General features: G+C 41.3%; 1 protein-coding gene across 1 annotated transcript in view; it reads right to left on the bottom strand.

Annotated features, from left to right (window-relative positions):
- The window catches only part of LOC311485367 (protein diaphanous homolog 3-like), a 148,041-nt gene that overhangs the window by 39,266 nt on the left and 83,113 nt on the right, over positions 1-25,662 (bottom strand). Inside the window, exons 25-27 of the mRNA XM_084540727.1 lie at positions 18,519-18,654; positions 8,604-8,699; positions 7,918-7,980 (exon numbers count right to left, since the gene is read on the bottom strand). Coding sequence (XP_084396853.1) covers positions 7,918-7,980; positions 8,604-8,699; positions 18,519-18,654 — 295 coding nt within the window. The remainder of the gene's footprint in view (positions 1-7,917; positions 7,981-8,603; positions 8,700-18,518; positions 18,655-25,662) is intronic.

Consider the following 25,662-nt stretch of genomic DNA (forward strand, 5'->3'; position numbering starts at 1 on the left):
AGGGCTGGCCTTCCCGCTCTGTCGGCATGGAAACTCCTGTCGCTGCACTTAAGAGCTTCTGGATCAGTGAGGAGACACATAGCAGGTGGAGTGGAGGCAGAGATGACTGCCAGAGAGAGTGACGGGGAGATGAGGCAGTTTAGAAGAACGTGACCATTTTATCGCCGCAGACTAAAGCGGTCCTGGGAATCATCTGCGGCAGGAGCCTTGGTATCTCCTCGTATTTTTATGAGAATATGGTGCACCAGAGAGTCGTACCTTGATATAGGACTGTTTACAGATTGGTTATTGCAGGAAGGTGAGTGGAATTTTAAATCATAACAATATATGCTTTTATCGCCCCTGCCACTTTAATTCTCATCTCATTCCTTTCACACAGGACAGACGAGCAGCAACAATCGCAAAATGTGCAAACAAACATGTCGGTCTTTCTGCCAACGTCTACCGTGTTACCAGTTAACAAATGTTAGCCTGAAGCACAGGACCACAGCCAGCTTGCTGAAAAGATAAACAAATGAAGAAATGACAGAAATGTTTGACAAGATAGAGGCACAACTGTGAGCTTTCTGCAAAAAAATAAAAAATAAAATAAAAAATGCTTATATACCACTTGTAACGCCACTACAAGGTACTATCAGAGCGATAGAACTCAAGCACCTCTCTTTGTATAGTATATAGATATGAAAGGATGATAACGCTCATTTCCCTCCCATAACAACATAAGTTCCTATAATCATCTCCCTACCTCTTTCCCTCCCTGACGGCTATGTGATACGGCTGCTGGCATTGGCAAATGTGGGAGGACCAGGAATGTGTGTGGCTGGGGCGATAAGGCTGCTGTAAAATTTAATTAGCACAAAGCCATGGTGAAAATGACTTCATTTCTCACTGCATTATTAACTAGAGCACTATGTAAAAGTGAGTCTCAATCAATATAAATAACAGGTTCATGAGAAAGGGGGTGTAGAGAGGGAAAGACAAAGAAAATGGGAGGCAGAGAGAGAACAAAAAAACAAGCAGTGACATATTACAGAGACTCAAACATCATCTGTAGAGTCCTAAAAAATGATTTGTATTTAAACTAAATCCCTGGTAAATCATCACTCTTTTGTACTTCTCTCTCTCTCTCTCTCTCTCTGTCCCTTGTGCATAACGTACAGTGCACCAAATCAGTCAGAAGTCGAGGCGGCATGCATGTGAAAAAGAAAAGACTGTGAGGGTCACAACAGCCAGCTGAATAACAATCCTACATTAACAGCTTCACCTGCTGTTTGGGGCCTGAGCTGGTGTGAATGGGCTGATTACAAAACCTTGGCTCAACATGCTGAACAGCACTTTCCATTTCACGATTCACAGTCTTTATTACAGCCCAGTCCTCATAATCCAGCTAAAGGAGGATATCTGAGGGAGCCTGATCAGCTTAGGCTAAAAAAAAAAAAAAAATGCGGGTTGTACAGTGGAGAGACATGGAGCAGAGTGCAGAGGTCTTAGTTATCAGCTGTTTTCTATTCAGGATGGAGCAGGAACAGTGGAGCTTGGTGTCTGTGTGTGTGTCCATGTGCATGTGTGTTTACGCTGCTCCCATCCTTTGCTCCAACCTCTCTCACAAGTCAAGCGACTGAATGGCAGACTATTTCGAATTTTTATATTTTGACATTGGATGGATTGCAAGGCATGGACGACTCAGATTACATTTAATGAATAACCGTAACGGTGCTAGAGGTGCTTCAAGTTTGCCCTATTAGCATAAGTTTACAAAGTCATTACTAGTTTGAGCATAACTTGACGTGTGTGCATCAAAATTCAACACGTTTTCACTGAAAAATGCCTCTGAATATTCAGGAGGCAATATTCCCGCCTGAATGGGGAGGCATTAAAAGCCATTTTTCATTATATACCCTTGCCTCTAAGGCAGCGCAAGGAGTAAACAGAGTCATGATCACATTAAGTGACATGCCGTATGGAAAACCATATTAATAACTGATAACTAATGGTGTTTTTTTTTTTTTTTTTATAAATAAAAGCCATTCAATTTTCTTGAGATACATACTTGCTTCTGGCCTAAATGTTAGGAGAAGAGGGTTTTGTGTCTGAAGGCCGATGCTTTGATAGCCAGGCCAGCAGAATAAATATAGAGCAATTTATCACTAGCAGCTCGAGAGGACATATCAGACTGTGTTATAATGTGCAGCTTCAATGAGCGCAACGTGAGTAAGCGTGCACCGGGACATTCCGACAAAAGAGAGCACTGTTTACAACAAAACGTGAATAAAGGTTAATAAAATTTCCTTTCCTTCATTGCGCTCTACAACCTTCCATTACTATTCTACAATTCTCACTGCGCAGGCTAGACCTAATTACACCGGCCACTTTGTTAAGGTGCCCTCTTGCTCCATCTGTTCAGTGAATCTGTGCACAGACTGAACCGTGCTCGTGCACACACACACACACCAAGAGCAGCACAAGAGCACATAGATAGACAGACACACAGACAGACAGACAAAGGCAGGTCAAGGTACATTTTCCCATCTGGATGTACCTTTGTCCACGAGAATGGTTAAAAAATCTAAACCATCAATTTTCAACTGTGGCAATCAGGAAGACACCGTGGCTCCAAGCGGCCAGAAGACTGTGGACATGAATACAGAGAGCAGTACACCTGTCCAATCCTTAGACACAGCTAATGTCCCAACCCCAGAATGGCCTTTAACCTTCTGGTTGCACATGATTACAACACAGGGTTTGAGCTCACATTTCTCTCTTTTTTTTTAATGCATATATGCATGAGTGTGCGTGTATGTGTGAAAGTGAGGGAGCGGACAGGAACAGAAGCTCCTCTGCAATAATCTGTCACTTTAATGAAAAGCGCACAGGCTGTATGTGATGTGTGGATGATATATTATGACCAAATGTAGATAAATCAGCAACTTCCCCGGTTACACTTTTGAAACAATGACGTGTTGCATCAATTGAAATAGATCTAGGGAAGAGAGAGTCTGTGCTCTTCTTTTTTTTTGTCTTGAGCCCACTGAAATGATTTAATAACCCCTCTTTTTATGCTTATGTCATGTCTGGGGAAAAGCGGCAAGATAAAGCGAAGACAAAACAAAGTCAAAAAGTGAAGAGTAGACCGAGTAACTTTGGAGTGATGGGGAGGTTTCCGTAACTGACACCGATATGCCGAGACATAAATGTTGTAAAAGGAGTGAGAAAGCACATATGCATCTGCAGGATGCAGTTAGCCCTCAGTGGAATCCACATATCACAGTCTATAAGAGGCTCAATCAAAAAGGCAAGCATCTAACGGCAGATACCACTAAAGCATCCGAGCCCCGGAAAGCTGCAGTTACTGAATCTCACTTCTAGCTTTTTCATAAAATGTCCTCATATGTGAGCACCAAGAACATATAGAGTTATTTTTTTTTAATCCTACTTTTTTGACTTTGATTTCAACTTCGCACTCTCCCCATATTCGTCTTAATGATTTTCTGCAGCACCACCTCTGAAAGAGACCGTGGGTTGAGTCTCAAATTAAGCCTATTAGTCATCTTCTACTACCATTTGCACCTACACCCGAGTCAGTTAATGTCTGCACTGAATAGCAGCCTGGTACGAACCAAGGATCCAACATTATACACCGAAACATAAATTGAGCAAAAGGGGTCATAAAGTTGACTCTGCAAATACACGGCGCGCAACATCTCCTACGCCTAGAGGCTTGCTTTTAGGGTGAAGATGTTAACGCTCTCTACTGCGAGTAAGAAAAAATACCTTTCGTCTCCATTTGTAAAGGGGTTCACTGGCTATGTGAGGTGACCTTTACATCAATTTCAAGCTCTAGTTCAGAACTATATCACACATGATAATTGTTAGGTCGGGTGTCACTAAAGACATCTGGAGTAATTGCTCCTAAAGACAGAGGCATTTACTCCTTCCTGAATACCACTTATCCCCACACTCTTTATAATAAGTAAATCCAGGAGGAGGGCACTATAGCAGAGTAGAGTTGTCGTGAAACTGGAAGTTTGACACCTTGAAAAAGTAGTAAAAGTGTTGAAGACTGCTGTGATTATGCAATTTATTGTAAATGTGGAGGCATTTATGCGAACAGCAGTGGAGTCCAACAGAAATGTCCCTATGGGAACAATATATTAAAGTGAAGTATGCAAGTAAAAATATTGAAAATTAAATAAAACATTTTCAATATTAAGAAGAGTACTGTCACGACATTCCACTCCGTGAAGGTAGAGCATACTTTATTCACACCAGGTTTCTCAAAAATATACTATCCTGTGATATCTGCTACAGTCCTTTTCAATTTCTTAGCTTCATTTGAGTTTGTATCATACTTTTAACAAACATCAGGCGTTTGAAAATAACCAAATAATCCAAACAATCTTGGAAACAAAGTAAAAGTTCTACAGCACAACAGTACCCAAGTTAATTTACTTATTATCATAATCAAATCATATTCCTATCAACTGAAACTGACTACTGAGATTACTCAGTCCTGATAGCTCTGAGGAGGATTAGCTTAGCTTTGAGAATTAAAACCGGTTTTGGGCAATAATGAACACACTTAGCAACATGAGGAGCTGTCATGAAAGATTTTCAAAAATAGTTTTTACATGTCTCCATGTTGGTCCATGGGGTATTTTGCTAAATAAAAGTGTTAGCTTCTTTTGTTAGAACTGTTCCGTAGCAACGCTTGCATATCAGTCTGGTCGTGCACTGATGCTGTTTCTTTATCCATTAAAACCCATCACAAAAGCTCTGCACTCGCCATGTTTCTAACACAATAATGACCAGTGGAGACCAAGAGTAATAATGTTTTGGTGTATCAATACTTCGGAAAATCCCTACTGAAACTGTAACAGAATTAAAATCAACATGTATTTAAAAGATCTATATTTCTGACAACACTAGCAGGCATGTATGCTCATAATTCACCTCTGGATTTGGCTGCACTCAAACACAACAATAGTAAAAAGTGTTTGATTCTCCTCAACATGTACATGCACACACCAGCTCGGGAGTCGGCAAGGCTGTGATGAGCGCTCGCAATGAAGGCTGAAATGACCACACAGTGCCTGGAGAGATGTTTTCAGAAGGACATTGTTAAAAACCTATGGCTGCTTTATAGATTCAATAAGTATCTTACACCTGTGTGGCTAACCACCATCGATCCATCATTCTGTGGAGCCCAATCCAATTTAGAGTGTTGAGGAGCCCCAGAGCCCTACAGCCTTATCCTAACCCGGGCCACAGCCGCCGCAAAGCCTGCTTACCTTCATCCCCTAAAGTCTGCGGGTGTGTCAGTGTACTTTTATGTGTGTGTGTGTGTGTGTGTGTGTGTGTGTGTATGTGTGCTGCTGCAGACCAAACTAAACACCTTAGCTGCTGGCTCATGCTGAAGTGTGCTGAGCCAATTTATGGGTAGGGGAGAGAAGAAGATGAGAGACAGATGAAGCTGGGAAAAACGCAGGGAACCCAGGCCAGGACCCAGGCACAAAACGAGGAGTACGGAAAGGAGAGGGAAAGAGAAAAACACAAAGGAACAATGTGCATCGCTTTAGGTGCAACAAACGTTGAGTAGACTGCAAGGTATCAATAGTTTTTTCGATTGTATGGGAATTAGAGGCAACCCCAATATGCAAATATTCAAATATTATCTATATCAATGAGTAGCAGATAACATTTCCCTTATATGCAATGACAAGAGAAAGGCCAAATATTCATTTCAAACTGACCAACTAAAATGACACGCCAAGCATGAAAACAGCAAATTTAGCGAACGCCTGTCGTGATTAAGTTGCTTTTATCCGATTACATGCTGTTGATTACCATTAAAGTGTTTTTTTTAAGGACAGCCCAAATGACAATAAAATTCATCATGACTACAAAGTACTACAGCCGTAATCAAAATACTCCACAGCCTCATCATAGCCTGATAGGGGGGCCCAGAGATATGGGCCAACTGATTTGTTTGGCACAGATACTAGACTTGTGCACTTGAGACTCCCTCGGTGCGAAAACCTAATGGCACCATACACGTTCAGATTGACCATTCAAATTTCTCCCCTTCACCGCTAATTACAGTATCTTCTGGCGCAGATGTTTCTGTTTCAATTCTCTTTGCTGCTCCACTGGAGTGTAGCAACACCCCTGAGATCAATTATTAAAGGGTATTTAAAACAGTGGGAAAAGGAGGTGGTAGGGTGGTGCGAAAGTGAAAGCAGCTGTTTAAGTGCCTGTGCCGCCAACTAAACTTCATCACCTCCCAGCAAAACAGAGAACATCCTGTGGGTTTCACTCACTCCGGTGACTAAACCCAGGGCAATTAAGGCCTGGATCTCTGTAGGAGTAAAGGGGGAAAAGGGAAAAGGAGGAGAAGGAGTGAGGCAGGAGCAGTGGAGGCACTCCATACCAATAACAGGCAATTATGTATGGGGAGGGCCACTGCTTGGCCATGAGAGTATAGAAGAAGACAGCAGGGATATGGGATGGTAGGGAAATGAGGAGGAGTATTATTTAGGAGGCAGATGGCAGAGAGGGGGAAATTAAGATGAATGGGCACTGAGAGGGCTGAGCTGGTGCTGGGGCTGGGCAGAGAAAAGTAATTAGCTGTGTTTGCTCTGGGAGGCTGGCAGTGAGTATGATGCCTGCAGTGACAGGCTAAAGCCTTGAGCTTTATTAGTCAACAAGGCCATGTCTGAAGCTGCCGGCAGGGGGCACCTGGGTCAGTAACCTTACGGTATCTTCTTACCTGTACAACATCCTGTCAGGTCTTTTTAGCAGCTCCCTCAGTGTATGCCCTGTAGTTTTTTACTATAATCCCATTTTAATACCACATAATTTTGGTTTATTCAGCCAGTGACTCTCTCTCACACACACACACACACGGACAAATGGAATTTTTTGTTCTTCCACATTCCGCCTTAGCTTCACCTTTTCCTCCTCACCCCATTTCTCTCCATTTCTTATGTTACAGCCACATCTATCCATCTATTTCCTCCCACCCTATATATATCCCTCCCCCTCGTCCCTTTCCAATCTAATTTCAGATAAGCCATAGCAGAACAACAGAGCAAGGCCCTTTATCATTGCCATCAATGATGTGGGTGGATTGAGCGTGAATAATTTTATTCATGTGCGCTTGCACCCAGCCCGTTAGGATTCCAATTACAAGTAATAAGAGGTAATAGGGTTACAGCATAATTTTTTAAGTGCCTCAGTAATGATTGTAGAAAACATTTGACAAAAGAAAGCTGTTGTTTATTTTATCAACAGCTAAAAGCGCAATATCGGCCCCACTATGAATTATACAGTATAATTTGATTTGGTATAATTAATATTGCATCCAATCTAAACTCTCAAGAAGGCGTGCAGTTATAACTCTTTATTTGCATTAAAATAATAATATGAAGTTTATAACTGACGGTGAAAACTGAAGACCTGACCACAATGCTTCAAGTGGTTTATATTCAATCTGCACCACTGCATTTAGTCTGTAGTCTGTATTCAATCCACAAATTCTTTAAAAAATGAAAAAATAAAAAAATAAAATTCAGCGTCTATATCAGCAGTGTAAAATTCAAGACAAAAACGTGCTATTTTCTCTAAGATTTAAAGAATGTCAAAGATCCCGGCCGCATTTAAAAGCACAAGGTTGAACTTGAAAAGCTGCAGTTACCGAACAATTTAGGAAGCTCATCAAACCGAGCCACAAAAACAGCCCACACACTACTTTCAGAGAATCTCAAACCCTGCTTTTCCCAGAGCCTCAAACCGTTTGAGTAATAGTCCTCCATATTTTCACAAGACACACACAAGGTCACATAATAGCAGATAAGAGTCTGAGCAAAGCATGCACAAGGCTTAAGAAGTATTTGCTTCTTAATTTTCTTTTTGCTTTACCATGGTTAACAGGTCTGAGAACCTGGCGGAAGGAGCTGGGGCTGATCGTCTGCTGATGGTTATCTGTAAAAAGGGCAATAAACAAATGATGCTAACACATACATTTCAGAACTAAGACGACAAAGAGGGATGAAGAAGATGACAAGGAGGCGTTCACCCCTCTCCCGAAGAACGGCTGTGGAGTAAAGTTCATTAACAAGAAATACAGTGTTTGAGGGCTCAGCTGTCAATTGCCCCCAATGTTTAATGGACAAACCATTCAAAACATGTGCAAATCCCATCTTGTATTCAGTGTTTGTTCTTTCAAATTTTCAATTCCTGGATTTGGATTTAAGACTGCCAGAAAGAACACAAACACACACACAAAAAAAAAACTGAAATCCAAACATCAAACAATTGTAGTAATATTGTTGGGCGGATGAATCTCTGGCATTGTGCTGCTAGCGAGCATGTGTACAAATAAAACACCAGTTTATTTTGCAAGTGACTGTGAATGAGAGTACACGAAGCCAAGGCATGGGAACCAGAGGATGCATTCAACTCAATCCACTTTTAAACATAACAAGAATTCATTAAGATTTTTTTTTTAAGATTTGACTGGAATAGGAATTTGTGTCCACAGTTTTGCCAGACAATACGGTTACTGGGTTTACCGTGCGCGCATAAATGTGGGATATTAGACTCACCTCTTGGTCGTGGCATTCTCTTCCTGCGGTCTCTGAATGCGGCGCCTGACTGTAGGGCTTCCAGCAAACTATCCATCACACCTGTCTCATCGTTCTCTGCAAACCCAAAGAAAAAAGGGGATATTAGATGCTTGACATGCAATGGCTACTGCATACACTGAATACAGCACCTCCCCGCAGGGCTGTGTGTGAAAGTCGGGGAGCGTTTATTTTGGAGTTAGAGCATAAAGGTAACAACCAAGCCGCTCCCTCTCTTCATTCACTTTCAGCTGTATCTATTCTCTGTCTCTTTTCTTGTCGCTTTAAAAAGGAGTTGGGAAGCCGACAACAAAGTCTAATTTTGTTTTATCAAGCTAAGAGAACTCTCCTTCACTTGTCCTAGAAAAGTCTTTGTGGCAGGAAAGTACAGCTTCTTCCAACACTGCAGATAGATTTAGTTTTTTTTTTCCCCATCAGCCCATGCTCTCCTCACTCCCTGTGAACTCACCACCTCAAATCAAATTCATTTATTTCCTGCAATGATGGCCACAATATGTGTGAACATTTTTATTTTCAAGCACCACAAATTCACAGTTTGCGTGCGTACATTATCCTGTTAGATGGAGCCCTGCATACATGGGCCAGTCAGATGAAGCTACAGAAAGCTCTCAGCTACGCTCAGGTAAATAGCTGGCGAGGTAAGCTAGCATGATGGCGAAAGGAGCAAGAGAGGAGCAAGGAAAATGTGGGAACACTTGAATATTTGTGATATAGCCATACTGAACATCGCTAACGTACACTGCCGATTTTCCTGATGCCATGCAGGCCTAATATAAGCAGTTTTCGTTAGTATCGGCTTTTGACATACTGACTATTTGCAACAAGTTCAATATGTAGCAGCAAGTTAATATGTAAAAGGTACTTTCCTGCAGTCCTGTCATAAAGTCACATGTGTAATATATGATAAAACTAGATCTAAGCAACTCCAGTAATGCACAAGGCTGCAGGCTATCCACCATCCAAATGTTCAGTCTGTTTATTATCTTTTGAATTATACTATAGTACCGTAGTTGACAAAACAAACTGCAAGGATTTAAGCGATACAGCTATACATGACATGTGCGTGTATGTGGATTCCACTGTCAAGCTGGAACAGAACACTGAAACCCCACAATATTAAATACTCCCGCCTCAAAATATCAAATATTTGCTTTGTAGACGCAAAAGGAACTATCAGAACGCAGATATACTGAAAGTGAAATGCTTTGCAGATATGACATTTATGCCATGCCTTGAGTTGGTAAAGCTAAAAACCTGGCCCTGACACCTGAGGCAAAATGATAGACATGCCCAGTAATATGGAGTGAAAACAGCCTCCGGTGGATGGGAAGAAAAACAGCCAGAAGGCAGACTATATGGGAATGATCAGGGGCCAGACTCACCGTCAATAAAAAGTTTATACTGTTGTTGTCATGCAAATGTGGATGTGTGTGCGTGGGTGTTTTTCTTTTCAATCCTGCTCCCGTGTCGCCTGTAAAATTCTAAGTGTTTTTTAGCTGCCTTGCCAATGTGAAAAGCTGTTTGCCACTTAACACGGGTCACTTAGGTAGATTTAACCTACTGCAACCCAGAACCCAGACATGATGGACTATGTGTTTACCCAAATGCAACCACAGTGTGTTTTTTTGCACAGAGAAAAGACAATAAACAAACACAGTTGCACAATTAATTATGTAGTATTCATGAACAAAAGTTGGGATCCGCATATAATAAAACTGAACTGTTAATATTATTAATATTCAAATGGAATTAAACACATCGTACATGTGTGATTCACCATGATGTGCTAGAAAAGTTGGTACAACTCCAGATGCTTCATAGCTTAGCCAGGCTGTATCATTAGCCACTGTGTGACTCCTGAGTCCCACCACTGATTTAGTGAAGGGTAGGAGGACATTGCTCTGATTAAGGTTGTGTGTGTTTTTCTCACTCCTTCATTTCGGCTGACAATTCCCCGCGGAACAATAACACCCACCAAATAAAAACATAAAATTCTACAACTAAAGCGAGGGCTTTGTGATGCTGCCAGGACATTCGCTGAGCCAAAAGGTCTTCACATTCAATAACAACACATGGGGCTTTTTTCTTTTTTTTGTGAGACGACACAAATTAATTCACACGTTGGTATGGCTGTATCGTTTTTGTTATTCTGGTGACTAAAGCCAACACTGCAGTCCAAAACATCACCACGCAAACGGTGAATACGTAGCAGATTCCCAAAAGGTTGCCCTTGGCTAGGGCAGACAGAGTCCCAAGGTGCAAATGAGCAGCTTCCCCACTGACTTAAGTTTATTAGCTAATCCAATCTGATACAAGAACTCTGCTGTAAATCTTTCCTTAGAGGAGCTTACAGTTTTTTATTGCAGTGTCAGAGAGGTGTTGCCACAGCCCTGTGCATGTAGATGTTGTGGGGGGTAGCTGGGTATCTGAAAAAACATTCTAAATACATCAATAACGATCGAAGATTTAAGATGAAAAGTAGTTTTTCTGTTTATTAATTTATTTCTGTTATTCACTGGGAGCACGAGTCGGCCGCTAGTACGATGCAAATAAACCAACAGCCTGTGCACTGAGGAAAATATGATAGCTTTCATTTACTGTCCACGTGGCCGTATTAAAATGTAATATTGAGTGGACTGTATATCTTCAGGGGGCGGAGAAAGGAAAATGTCAGATATCATTTGAGGGTCAAAAAATCTCAGCTGAGGGCAAGAGCTGGTCTTCAAGCCACTCTATGCTACCCTATCGTAAAATAATGATGTCTTATAAGGTGCAGAAATAAATATGTGTTTCTTAACAAAGTAGGAAAAAATGGTTGGAAAAAAAATCAGGTGCTGCAGCACGTAGGCATTTCTGCCCTGCGCACAGTGATTGATTTAGTCTGCTGCTCCGAGACTGACCAGCATTACAGATTATGACTGAATACACAATCTGTTTACCACAGAACAGGCTACCACTCATGGAAAGTGTTGCTCTAGATAAAATATGTTATTCAGTTTGGAGACTTTAAGTATCTACTTTAAGTCAACATGAGCAATTATTTAACATGAACACAGTGATTGTTATGGATTAACATTGATTTGACAAGAAAATACACACAGGATGTGACCAGTATTCTGATACTTGAGTCAAATCATGCTCCTCGCTGAAGTACATGTGTGAGGGAGTAATGTGTTTCACATATGTGGCCTATAAAAGCTATTAATGCGGATTCCAGGAAGTGATTAACCTCTGAAGCATGCCAAATTTAAGATGCCGACAACCTTTTCTCTTTATCTCTTTCAATCTAAGACTCGTTCACGAGAGTCTGCGACCACTTCACTGTGCAAAACTGGGGAAGCAAAACTGGGCATGCAAACAGAAATTTTCATGCTCTTCCACGCATACAGCAAACCTACAAATCTGTCAATCAGTTCTGCAGCACATAATCCCTTTACACGGAAGCTTTTGCATTGAGGGCGGAGGGTCCCCTTGGTCCTGGGCTATGGCTGAACCTACAGTAAGAGCTACACCAAGCTGCAACTGTAAACATACACACACACACACACACGGCTTGCTCCTATGTGTGCATTTGTTGTGCTTTCCATTTACAAAAGTTGCACTCCTCCTCTGGCTGATATGTGCCTAGTTCTTCATCATTACGCAGAGCGGAGAGGCAGCTAAAATGTCGGAGCAAAAAACCAACGCTCCTCGACGTCCAAATTTGTCTCCACTCCTGTGGCAATTCATCACAGGCGGCGAGCTTTACATTCACCACAACACACACAGACACACACCGAAACACAGAAAGCACACGGAAAGCAAGCAGAAAGGAGCAGATCAATCTATTGCAACCTGAAGTGTGTGCCTTCATGTGTAGTACTCCGTTTGACTCCAACCCACAAGAACATGAAACGTTGTGTGCCTCGGGAGGCGAGGAAAAACGAAACCCACTCAGATCTCCTGCCTCAGGAATATATGGGCGCAAAAACAGTCCAATTTTACACATCAATCAGCAGCAAGTCAGACGGGCTGAGACAGAAAACTGCTTTATAGAATGTAGACAAGAGGTGCTTTCAGACATCCCGACACTGAAAACCATAACACATATTCATATACTCACACCTACATGCTCACAAACTTAGATCACAGCCATGTCACATGGATAGTAATGGAGAGGGAACACATGGCAGCAGAATATTTGTCAAGCTAGCAGCTGTGAAAATGGGTTTGAAACAGTCATTCAGCTTGTGAAAGGTAGTGTTGAGGAGGATGGGGCTAGAGAACAAAGACTGGTGAGAGGGACGGGACAGTGAAGAGTGGTAGACCAGCTGTAGCGGTGTAGCTGCTGAGCGGTGCTTTGATGTGCACAATTTGCCTGCCTTTTTCTATTCTCCTGAATCTGGTATCAGAGCTCTCGTGACAGGCGTGCAACGTGCACAGAAACTTTAGTTTAACTTTGACAAAAAATTAAGAATTCATCAGTGGTATTGTAAGAAACGATCTAGTAAATGAGCTTTTAGGAGGTGCGTTGAGCTTAACTGTCAATTCGGGAAAGAAAGAAATGTGTGGAAAGACATTGTGTGGTTAGAGGTACACATGCACAGGTCAGATAAACAAGAAGATAAAAGCAGAGAATTGACTCTACTACAAAACAAAAGAACAAACTAAGAAGCAAGTCGAAGCCGAACCTCAACCGCTAGGAAAAAAAAACTCTAGTTGTCCTCCTGACGAAGTGAAACTTCAATCACCATCTATTTAATCAGAGCTTGTTCCGATTGGGCGCTTTCCACTGTCTGGACAAGCAGCCTGCCAGTGTGTCGATGTCTACCCTGCATTCAGACCCGGACTAATGTCTCCTGCCACTTCACTCAACAGGATGTGGCACTTATCATCAGGACAATGACCCAGTTGTAGCAGTGTGCAGCAGAGGTGGGCCAGAGCAAGGCAAAGAAATAGGGTCAATTGGCAAGGGCTGGAAAAGCTAAGGAGAGAAAATGACATGCCTGAGTACAATGAATGCAGGTCCACCACTGTGTTCCCCTGGACACTTAGAAGACAAATGGCCCAATAAGGCAATGCAGCCCCCTCCCCCTCTACTGAGTATGCTCTGGTGCACCTTACTGATACTTTGAGTAATCAAACCACTCACTAGATGATGAAAACCTTACATCATAACCAGCTACTAAATATTGTAATAGGTCACTGGGGTTCATCCTCTTAACAGTGTTAAAAAATAAAAATGAAAAACTGTATTGCCACAATAAGATGTTTTCTTGTTTTACCGGTTAGTCAAAGAATCTGGTACAGACAGTCATGCTAAAATTTCACCATTTAGAATTTGGTAAACGTGAATAGAATAATGATGGGCGAATGGCACTGTATAGGAAAGGTGAAAACACACCAATCAGCCACAACATTAAAACCACTGACAGGTGAAGTAAATAACATTGACCATCTTGTGACAATTCAGTGTTCTGCTGGGAAACTTTTGGACCTGGTATTCATTCATGTGGATGTTACTTAGACATGAAGCACCCACCTAGACCAGACCAGGCACCCCCACCCCATAGCAATGACACTCCTTGATGGCAGCAGCCATCCCCAGCAGGATGCAGCCTGACACAGGTACACACACAAATGCTTTAGGAACAACTGAAAAAAAAAAAAAGAACAGCACAAGGTGTTGATCTGGCCTCCAAATTCACTAGATCCCAAACTGATCAAGTATCTCTGGGATGATCCACAGAGGCCCCTCCCCTCAATCCATAGGAACCAAAGGCCCCCACTAACAACATCCTGTTGCCAGACACCACAGGACACCCTCAGAAGGCCCATGTCCATTCTCCGATGAGTAACAACTGTTCTGGAGGCACAAGGGAGACCTACACAATATTAGGCAGGTGGTTTTAATGTTGTGGCTGATTGGTGTAAGTGCCAACTGTGCAGTTCTATAGGAATATTATGTTGACAGCAAAACAAAACATTAAACAATGGTGGCTCACAACACTGAGGCCAGTGCAGACATGTTTTTTTTCAAAATCTAGTGTGAAGCTGCTTCCATCAATAAACAGGCTTTGTGTTGGTTTCAACACATTCACAACTCATGGAGCAAGAAACTGTTAACCCCACAGCAACACAGGGAACATGCCCACTGCCGAGTGGTGTCTACGGGATACTATTGCAATCTCAAGTACACTGGGAGCTGATTCCAACTGTGGAATTTGGATTTATTTATCAAATTATTAAAATATGCAAGCAGCATCAAAAGCAACCCAACTATCGGAGTCCTACTTTAATCCCACTGCATGGCACGGAGAAATATCTCACGTTCACATACTGATTCTCAATCTAGCCCCTGCTTCTCAAACTGATTTTTTCTTTCATTTCCTTTCTAATGCCCCTTTCCATGCTTTTAGCGTCTTTGCATGCAGGGTTGCATCTCTTGCTGTTCTTCCATTTGACGTCTTAATAGTTCATCGCTTGTAGCCATGTAGGGAATGTTAAATAAAGCTCTGATGTGTAATTTGTCGCTCCACAAACATTCCTGCTCTCGGCCTACCCTGGGAGTTAATGCAACAGATTTGTCATACACAAGCCAGGCACAGCTAGAGGAGGAAGGGGAAAAAAAAAAACACCTATTCAATCTGAATTTCAATCTCCATAGGGCTCTATGCAAATGTATGCAGGCTAATGCTCCCGCTCTCTCAAACTGCCAGAACGCACCAATGACAAAACCAGGTTTTTATATTATAGTGTAGGTTGAAGCCCAGTCTCAGGAAACTGGGACTGCTTATGTTTCAGGAATACATAAGCAGGCAAAGTTAAAACCGAGCTAAATGCAGATACCTGAAGAAGTCAAAGAAGCTGAAATCCATTTTGATCATTTCCTCCAGGAAACCCTCCCCCTTCTTTCCTGTCTCTCATTGCTGTGCCCTTCAGCATAATGTGGATACACAGTCTCTCTGGGGCTTTTTAGGGAATTGATGGATAATCAGATGATTACACAGAAAATCTCCATTGAGGACAATCCTCCCTGACAAACAAAGAGAAAGCTCTTTAGTTAATAAATAGGCCGAGAGACAGACAGCGTGAGAGACAAAGTGAGAGAGTGTGGCAGAGTGAGAGACAAATCCTGTCCTGGGTTGGCAGCACAATGCACAAATCTCCGTCGCATATTTATTTCATCCAAACAATCTGTGTGTATTTATATATGTGTATGTGTGCATGTGTGCGCGTGTGCGTTGCCAGAGACATCACTTCTTAGAGATGTCACCGGGTTCGCCTTTAGCTTCATCTTAAACTGAGCGTATCTAAATAAATTTCAAGCTCTAGGCATATTTTTATAAGCCTTTCTGACAAAATTTGGCTGAAGTTTATTCTTATGATTTTCTTATTTCTGAACTACTTTTCTGACACAGAGAAAAAGTTTGCAGTGAAACACAAACTGACACACGACCACAGGAAAAAGGATCCCAAGCTGTCAATCTTTGCAAGAGTTAACAAAATCCACTTGAGTACACCAAGTGCTAAGTGCTAGAAAATAATATTGTTGTCCCTTTTATTTGTTTGGAACATTGAAAACAAATGGATGTACTGTAATTGTTATCTTTGACAGTAATAAAAATTAATGACTAAGTGAAAACAGATTTAAATGAACTGTAAATATGAAATGTTGTTGATTAAGTTTTAATACATAGTTAAGTGCAGCTACTACAGCCTTAAATTTGCAGCCTGCACCAAATGAATAATTCAAGTTTGTTGTGAATTTCATGTGAGGTGTTTGGGTTAAACAAGTGGTTAAGTAATAAGTCAAAAAAGCACAGTTGCAGTCTTATCATACCGTTCTGCACTAATCAATATACCGGTGTGTGATAGTTTATTTTTGTTTCTGGTATTTCCACATAACCAAAACATGACGGAGGGTGAGATACAGTGCACACTGCTGCAGTAACAGAGTGTGCATCACTCATCCATGAGAGCACAGCTCATTGTTTGGAGGAACCCACCACTGTACATTTTCAGGCAATCTGTGGTAAATAGGGACAACTGAAGGGTGTCCAGACCAGAGGAAAAGGGGGGAAAAGGAGTGCTTTGCACTACGTTTTGGCCAAAGCCAACCTTGGTTTGACTAGATGGCACACACACAATGCCTCGGCCTGGATGGAGCACAGTGGTTCTGATGTCTACAGGAGTGCTACAGAGGGCTGGCGTAAAAGCTCTGCCATAGCTATAGATGCTTGTGCAGAGCTGGGACTGCCAAGCACACCTGCTCTGCCAGCCTTGGCTTTGGCATTGGAAAGGGTGCTGGAGGCTGCACTGTTGAACTAGTTTCTGGCATCAGCAGCACGCCAAAGTGAAAGGTGAAAAAAAATATAAATAAATAAATAAATAAACACAACTGGCAGTCGAAGTCAGATTCTCTGGCATAGGGTGGATTTTGCTACAGTATGTCTTTATCTGCTGGGTAAATAGAGTTATCACTCTAAATTATCACTGGGGGAGACGGCACGCAACATATTGTATATGTACAATGATGGTGGTTACGTTACAATATGTGTTGTTGTGGCAATCACAGTGTAAATAGTAGAAATATGTTGCTACATAGCAATACAAGACAAATCTGTATCTGGCTGGACAAGTAGCTGCACTAGCTTCTTCACTTATAGTTGTGCCAGCTTTGGCTTTGTGTTAGAACATGCATGGTGTATGTATGTATGTATGATGCCTCCTCAAGGCTTGAAGCTGACCAACTAGAGCAGAATGGACATGTAAATGTGCAGAAACACAGGAATCCGCAGCTGTTTCAGGAGGATTTTAAGCCCATTCACATATACAGGGAGGCAACAGGACGTCTGCTGCCTTGGACGCCTGAATAAGGACAATGAAGTGCATGTTCAATGGGCCCAAAATTATTGAAGCAAGCATATTAACATTCAGGACAAAAATTCTTGTAATTCCAGGTACCAAAATGCCAAAAATGTCTTCAATCACATAGTGAAGAAAATCTTCAAGAATTTGCACAAGGACTTTTTAAGCAAATTCGTCAAACCTTTTCCTTGTGCCTTGGTTCATGACTCATGCTAGTCAGTATGCAAAGTATAAACATTAACTGTGATTGTTAACTTCATGAGATTATCATAGTTTCAACCATCATCTTGTTCAGACCGTGGAATAATGCTCAAATCAGAACATGTAAATCACTTAATTTGGTTTCAAACGCTGTCTTCAAACCAGCAGATCCTGGTTAATGGTGAAACACTGCTAAAGTTTCTTGTGGATATACATATTGATTCCTGTTCAAGTCTTTGACAGAAGTGTCAAGTAAGAGTTGTCTTTCTCTCATTAAATTATGAACCAGTCAATAATTATAAGGCTGAAATCTGCATACGGTTCCACGTCAAGGATCACACCTTGGTAAACTGTCGATAAAACCATTAAGGCACTGAATGCACTGTGTTAACATGTAATAAAATTGTATGCTATTCACATCTGGAAATTTTGATAGATTAATTGGTAAGCAACAACAGAAGGCAAGACTATAATTTGGACAGATGGACAGATTGATATTTTTGAAAAAGCTTTTTGGCTTTGTGCTCTGATAGCACACACTGGATAAGTGATTTCCAACGTGACTTATCTCCATCAATCAAAGCAAAAAATGCTTTCTCAGTAGATGGGGGTTTTAATTTTTCAAGAGGCAAACACGTAATTGTGAGAAAATAGGTGCCTCCTCTAATCCATTAAATGGGACTTGTTTGTTTGATAAATGAGAGTCATTGTCTTTGAATGATCTCCTACACCATTTGACCCAAGATTGATTTAGCACACAACCCTCTGCAAAAAGGGCCCGGCTTGGCAAAAGTTGACAGATAATGCAAACTGAGCGGTCTCTACCTGCATTGACTTCCAGTAACCTCCTCTTCTTCTGCTGCCTCTCCTGCTTTTCACGCTCGGCCTTCTCCTTTGCCGCCCTCGCCCTCCTCTGTTTCTCCTCTGACTCCCTCCGTCTGAAGTTCTCCTTCAGCGCTTGCTGTGGGGAAAGCGAGAGCAAAAAAAAAATAAATGAGAAAAAGACGGAGAGAAAGAGAAAACATGACGGACTGCTAAGTGGGGTTAATTACAGTAGTGTAGAGCTTGTCAAAGGCAGCTGTCAAACCCTACAGACATCTTTATCAGGAACCATTAAAGTCAGATAAAGCTTCTCAGGTGCACTGTCACTCTGGATTTAACAGACAAAAAAAAACAAAAAACCTTAACACTCATGTACAAAAAATCTTAAGACATGATAGAGGCAGCTGTTTTCCATAAGCAATGTTGTGTACTAATGTCCATCAACATCACCTTAGAGTATAACAGTATTGGAGTGTGTCTAATAAATGTGATACTAATACTACAGTATAAATGAATAAAGTAAAACATGCACCAAGTACCAGGCCACTATGTTTCTATTAGTCACTTCTGTTAGTAATCACCCGTTGGCTGAACTTTGTCCAGTCAGGTAACAGATGCTAAGCACTGGTTAAGAACAAATGTTTCTGTGTTGCACCTAATGTCTGAGACAAGACATGAACTTCATCATTGAGTCAGTTCTAATATTTCAGTATTACAAAACAATGATTGTTTTACGAATATTGTCATTTTTTTGTGTAAAATATGGTTTGACTCAAACAATGTTTCAAGAAGAAAATCTCATAAAAAAAATACACATGGATAACAAAAGCAGGGTTACAATGGCGTTCCGAAATTATTCTAACATCACATAAATGCACAATAAGTCAGAATAAATATCATCAGCACCACGATTGAGACTGTGGGTAAACCTATCATGGCTGTAGCCACAGTTTCACAAATATAGAGGTCAACAAAGATAATTTACAAGGGGAGATGAGCAGCAGCATAAAATATGTCACAAGTATAAGATTCAGCCTTGCAATGAATGAGCCGCACCCAGGCTAAAAGGATCACAAAAGACTTGACAGTTAATGCAGACAATGGTTAATTCAATTGTGAAGAGAAATTTCAGAAGGTTCATCAGTTTAACTTATTACTATTAGTATTACACTTGTTATATGTATATACTATTACTAAATACTTAAAATTTTTGCTTTTTTTGCTATTTGCACTTCCGGTTGCACTTCTTTCTTTCTTTGGTCAAAGATATTGTATTAGTGTCAAGAGCTTTAACTCCACCCACCCACCCACACTCAAAAGACCAAGGAGAAAGTTCCATATCTTGTACTACATCTTAGCAGCACTTACGTAGAGTCATTATTGACTTAAAGTATATACACCCGTGGAAAATGCAGAGGTCCAGACCGTGGGGACCTCAAAGGTGGCCACAGTGTCTTTTTGTGTCGTCATTCACCTTGGATAAAGGCTCTATAATCCCCGTTGTTAAACTCCAAAGACAGTGTCGATGGCTCAATAATGCCACAGCCAAGAGACAGACGGCATATGATTTAATAGAGTGCTAGCGTGATTGCCATTCTGATCAATAGCCAGTCACTTAAAGCAAGGGAGTCTGGGGTTTCATCAAACACCCAGCTCCTCCCCCTCGACTTCCCACCTCTTGCGTTATTCACACAGCCCAGCTTGACTGGCAGGTCACTGAAAGAATGGTAATGCCAAACCAACATGAAAGGACAAAAACACACATCACAAAAAAACTGTGGTATATGGAGAGCAACAGTGACATACTAAATAGGGGTAGTCACTTACTGAGGCCTCTGACAGCCTCTTATTATATCCGCATAAAAGTGACCATTGTTAGAAATGATATAGTCAACTTGAATTCAAAACAATTCAGTGTAGTCAATTTGGCATCATCGAGTCACTTGAAATGCAGAGAAATGGCAACTTGAATAGACTTATAGTACACTATAGTGAACGACTTATAGTAGAGGTGTAACAGTATACAGTACTGGCTATATGATACAACTCCACGATGCTAGCCTTGAAGCCTGTGTTTTTAAAGTCAAGTCAGGCTGCACATTAGTAGACAAAGGCCTTATTCATGAAGCAGATTATCCAAGAAATGCTGCATGTGTGCACACAGTGAGCTGAATCTATTATGGTTGGTGTTTTTGTATGAACAAAGAACAAGGAAACTGTGGTTGTTTAGCAAACCAGGTTCACAAACGTAGGAAGCATTCTGCTATATATGCTAGACTTAATAATAAATTGATAAAAAAACAAAACAAAAAAAAACTGACCATCTATTCTGGTTCAATTATCAGAAATGATTAAGATGACAATGAGAAAATATACATTTTTTTCACAGACGTATTAAAACTGAAAACTAAAATTTCAAATTTTCCATATTGAAGGTAATCACGCATTTTGCTGTTGCACTTGTTTTTTTCAATTAATCAACCCTAAGATTAGAATAGAATTGTCTTCAGAAACGCGGGCAAAGTGATTTTATTGGGTAAATATAGAATAGCACACATATGTGAACACAAGGTCCCATAACTCACATTGTCAAGACAGAAATCAAAGCATGACGTCTTAGGAACCCTCTGCGGAGGGCAGCGGCCAGCATAGATTAGGCCAGCCGCATAAAACAATTTCTAACGCTGAGAGTGTTCCCAGGAGCACAGTGGCCACAATAACTGTGAAATGGAAGAAGCCCGGAACAACCAGGACTCGCCTTGGAGTTCAAAACTGAGTTACCAAGCAACTAGGAGCTTGGGCAGGGAGGTGACCAGGAACCAAACAATCTGAGCTTCAGAAGTCCTCTACAGCGATGAGAGAAGCGGCAGGACGGATATCAGCAGGACTCCGTTAATTGAGCCTTTGATAAAGTGGCTGGATGGAAGCCACTCTTGGGTAAAAGACATATGACAGCCAGCTTGGAATAACAGCCAAAGAATGAGGAGGGAAATATTCTCTGGTCTGATAAGACAAATTTATATGCGCTGGAGAATTCAAAGCATTTTTGCCTGAATGCAACCAAATACAGTCACAGGCTATCTTTAAGAGGCCCAATCAAGGCCCAATGCAAGGCATGCAGCTCCAACTCAAAGGATATACATTCCGCAAAACAGGGCTCCTGAAAGGGTCTTCCGTCATTTAAAAAAGTTTGAAGTAAAGATTTAAAACTTGGAAGAAGGACAATCTAATCTCTATGTAATCAACAACACAAAGAAAGTGTCTAAAAGTGGATTGGTTTAAAAACTGAATCCACTGAACACTTTCTTCTCTTATCTAAACTCACTCAAATGAAAAGACAATAGGCGGTAACAACATCGCTTAGTGAGTACCACTCAACAAGCTAACGGGAACACAGGAGAACAAGAGCGCAATGACGAAAAGGAGAATGGGAAGATGGATGCCAAATGACTGAGACCAAAGCCATTCAGAGCTCTCTCTCTTTTTTTCTCAACTATTTTTAAATCGAACAAACTACTCCAGAAAATTAACTTTGATTTGACGGAATGATTGTCGGTTGCTCGAGGCAACCGCAGATTCACAAATGACTATATTCTTAATGGAAACCCAATCTGGTAAATTAGGGGCAGCAGAGAGAATGAGCAAAAACTAAAGAGAAGAACATGATTACTGACAGGGAATACATTCTGAGTAAGGAACAATTAAGAATTCCCAGGTTACAAGTAGACAGCTATGATGAATGCACAATGCAAGCTTTGTCAAAACTTTAACACAGCCAAGCAGTTCTCTCATTAAAAAGTCAAAATCGGTTACTAAAACCGCATGTAAACACACTTGTGCGAAGGCAATTAAAACGAGCTGTTGCTTCCCTCAACCTGAATAACTTCACGCGTACTTTAGTCGATGATGAAATCAGTATTGCATTCAAACAGCTCCACGGATTGAAAAGGCAATCAGATTTAACATTAAGTTTTTTTGAAAACTAAAAGTAAAAGATGAAAACATATAATTCATTTATCTGCTGTAAATAAAAATGGCATAACAACAAGACGTACTACAAACATGCAAATAAAAACTGTACTACGAAGAATGTAGGTCAAAAGTAAGTAAATAGTTCACAGTCTTAGTTTTGCATAGCAGCAAAACAAACATGCAAACCAGTAAGAGTAAAGTAGCGCAAGTTACAGCTGAGGATGATGGGAAAGTCATTAGTTTTGCACACATTAACCAAAGTACTAATGTTGGCTCAAATGGCACTTCATTCTCAGGGTACTGTGAATGCCTGCACCTCATTTCACTACAACTCGTACAATAGGCTGGCATATTTCTTTTTTTTAAAAAAGTCAAGCTGCTTGTTGCACTCTTTGAACCGCCGGTGAAGCTTGAGGAAAATCAGAGGACCAGTCCTGAGGCTTCATACTCCAGGGACCTTGATTGTCTGTTGCAAATTTCAGCTGAATCCATAAAATATTTGTGAGGACAGTTTCACGTTGAAGCACAAAAGGTAACAAGAGGAGTGAGAAGCATGCATCCTCTTGGGATCATCGACGCCCGTACAGAATCCCGTGGCGAATGAAAAGGTTTTTGAGTTATTATATTTTTTGAAAAACGGGTATGTAGTGCTTTCTATAACATGACTATGCCTATCCAATGAGGAAGTGTGCAGAAGCTGCAAAATAGCATCTTATTTAAAAGTGGACCAGAAAGCAACCAAAAGTTTGAGTAAAGCTCACGCTTGAGCTTTACAAAAAGTAGAACCGGAAGAGGGCCTGCTAAAGATAGTCACACCAAAGAATATATAAATAAATAACTGACATGAATACAGCCAGATTGAAAAGCTCTGCTGTCTCCTTAAATCAGAGAAGCCATAGGCAAAATGCGAACAGTAACAAATGTCAGCGGGACATTACTTGAGTGGAGAAGCATAAAGAAAAAGCACATTTTAAGCACCAAGCAAGCCACGTTTCATCTGGGTTTTAAATCCAAATTTAACACCGTCCCCAAAAATGATCTCAATACAGAAAAAGAATGTAAACTGAAGCAACATTGATTTTGAGTAATGTTGAGAGGCAGCATAGGGAAAAGGAGAATCCTGTTTCTGACAAAACATTTATTTTTACTGTAATATGGAGATGAAGGAGAGAAAGAGAGAGAGAGAGAGACGGAGAGAGAGAGACAAACAGACATGCTGAGTGAAAGGGAGGGAGAGAGAGAGAGAACGAGCTCTCTGAGGAAATTGCCCTCCGCTCTCCTTCATCACTGCAGGTCTGCTTCGCCCTCCTCTTCTTCTCCTGGATGTCCGCCATTAGACACGCTCAATTGGATTCCTGTCAGATGTGCGGCCTCGCCCTGGGTCTCCTTCCTACGGGTGACTGAGCATGCTGCATGTGTGTGCACAAGTGTGTGTGTGTATGGTTCTGTGTGTGGAGGGAAAAAAAAAACAGCTTTTCCCATAAAAATTGCAGAGACAGAATGACGTCCGCACACAAACAAACATGGAGACACACACGTACACACACGTACACACACACACACACACACACACAAGGCGAGCAATATAGAGTTCAAGGCTCAGTTGCCCTTAGGTAGTGGTCCATAGACAGCACGCACCTATTAGCATGGGCCTTGGCACAGCAGGGTAAATGCTGACACAGATTTGACCTAGAGGTTACGATGCTGAGATTTACTGTATCCCTGCGTCCATTGACCTAGCCTTGGCTTTTCCCAAGATACTGTATGTCTGTGTGATGTGGCCATTTGAACGAATTGCTGAGGGTGTAAGCTTCTTACTCCTTGACCAGGGGAATAAAAGGCTACCTTGGGAGTTTTGCCCATATAATGCTAGTCTTTATAACACTTGGCTTGTTCACCTTTCAGTGGCAGAGTCATTAAGTGTTATGTTTGGTCGCAACATAAAAGCCACGGCAAAACTCCAACCTGAACCACTGAACTGAAAAAGAGATTGCATCTTGTTATAATGCTTTATATTGTGTCATATGAAATGTTATTTTTCTGCTTACTATTATTTTAACAATAATTAATGAATGGTATATACAGAGGTTTGTATCATTAAATCTGGATTTGTTTCATATCTGAACAAAGCCAGTGGTGCTACTGCTTTTTAGGTGAGGATCACAGAAGTGCTGGGATCAGTAGCATAGGTATAAAAACAGTAAACAACAGCCAGACCAGTGCATGTGGGAACATTTTGTGTTGCTCATTTACTAGAGTCTGTGAAGTCTGTTCAGATACTGTACTGTTACTTCAGTCTCAGATCCAGCAGACAGCATGTCAAGATGTGTGGGTGAGAATTAGTTCATTAGTGTTAATCAGCACACTGAAAAGGGAATGTGGTGATGAGAGACCATGTTCTTGTAGCATTATAGGTGAACTAATATATATACACTGATCAGGCCATAACATTATGACCACCTTCCTAATATTGTGTACGTCCCCCTGGTGCCTCCAACTCAGTTGTGACTCGTCAGAGAATGAACATGGGCCTTCTGAGGGTGTCCTGTGGTGTCTGGCAACACAATGTTGTTAGTGGGGGCCTTTGGGTCCTATGAGTTGAGGGGAGGGGCCTTTGGGTCCTATGGGTTGAGGGGAGGGGCCTTTGGGTCCTATGGGTTGAGGGGAGGGGCCTCTGTGGATCATCCCACAGAGTGAATTTGGAGGCCAGGTAAACACCTTGTGCTGTTCTTCATGTTTTTTTTTAGTTGCTCCTAAACTGTTTTTGTGTGTGCCTGTGTCAGGCTGCATCCTGTTGGGGATGCCATCAAGGAGTGTCATTGCTATGGGGTGGGGGTGCCTGGTCTGGTCTAGGTGGGTGCTACATGTCTAAGTAACATCCAGGCCCAAAAGTTTCCCAGCAGAACACTGAATTGTCACAAGATGGTCAATGTTATTTACCTCTCCTGTCAGTGGTTTTAATGTTGTGGCTGATCAGTGTATTTGTATGTATTTGAAAATGTCTACATCAGTCTCGCTCAGGCATATAGTAGATTTTAAGTACAGCAAGAGGAGAAAGAGAGAGCTCATACTGAGTTACCACAATTTCTGATCACAATTAACATAAAAAAAACCATACTTATAACAATGTAATAAAGTTGGAAGTAACTTTGCATTGCAAGTGATGTTTCAGTTC

Source organism: Chelon labrosus, assembly GCF_963514085.1.
Source record: "Chelon labrosus genome assembly, chromosome: 3".
NCBI classification, from domain to species: domain Eukaryota; kingdom Metazoa; phylum Chordata; class Actinopteri; order Mugiliformes; family Mugilidae; genus Chelon; species Chelon labrosus.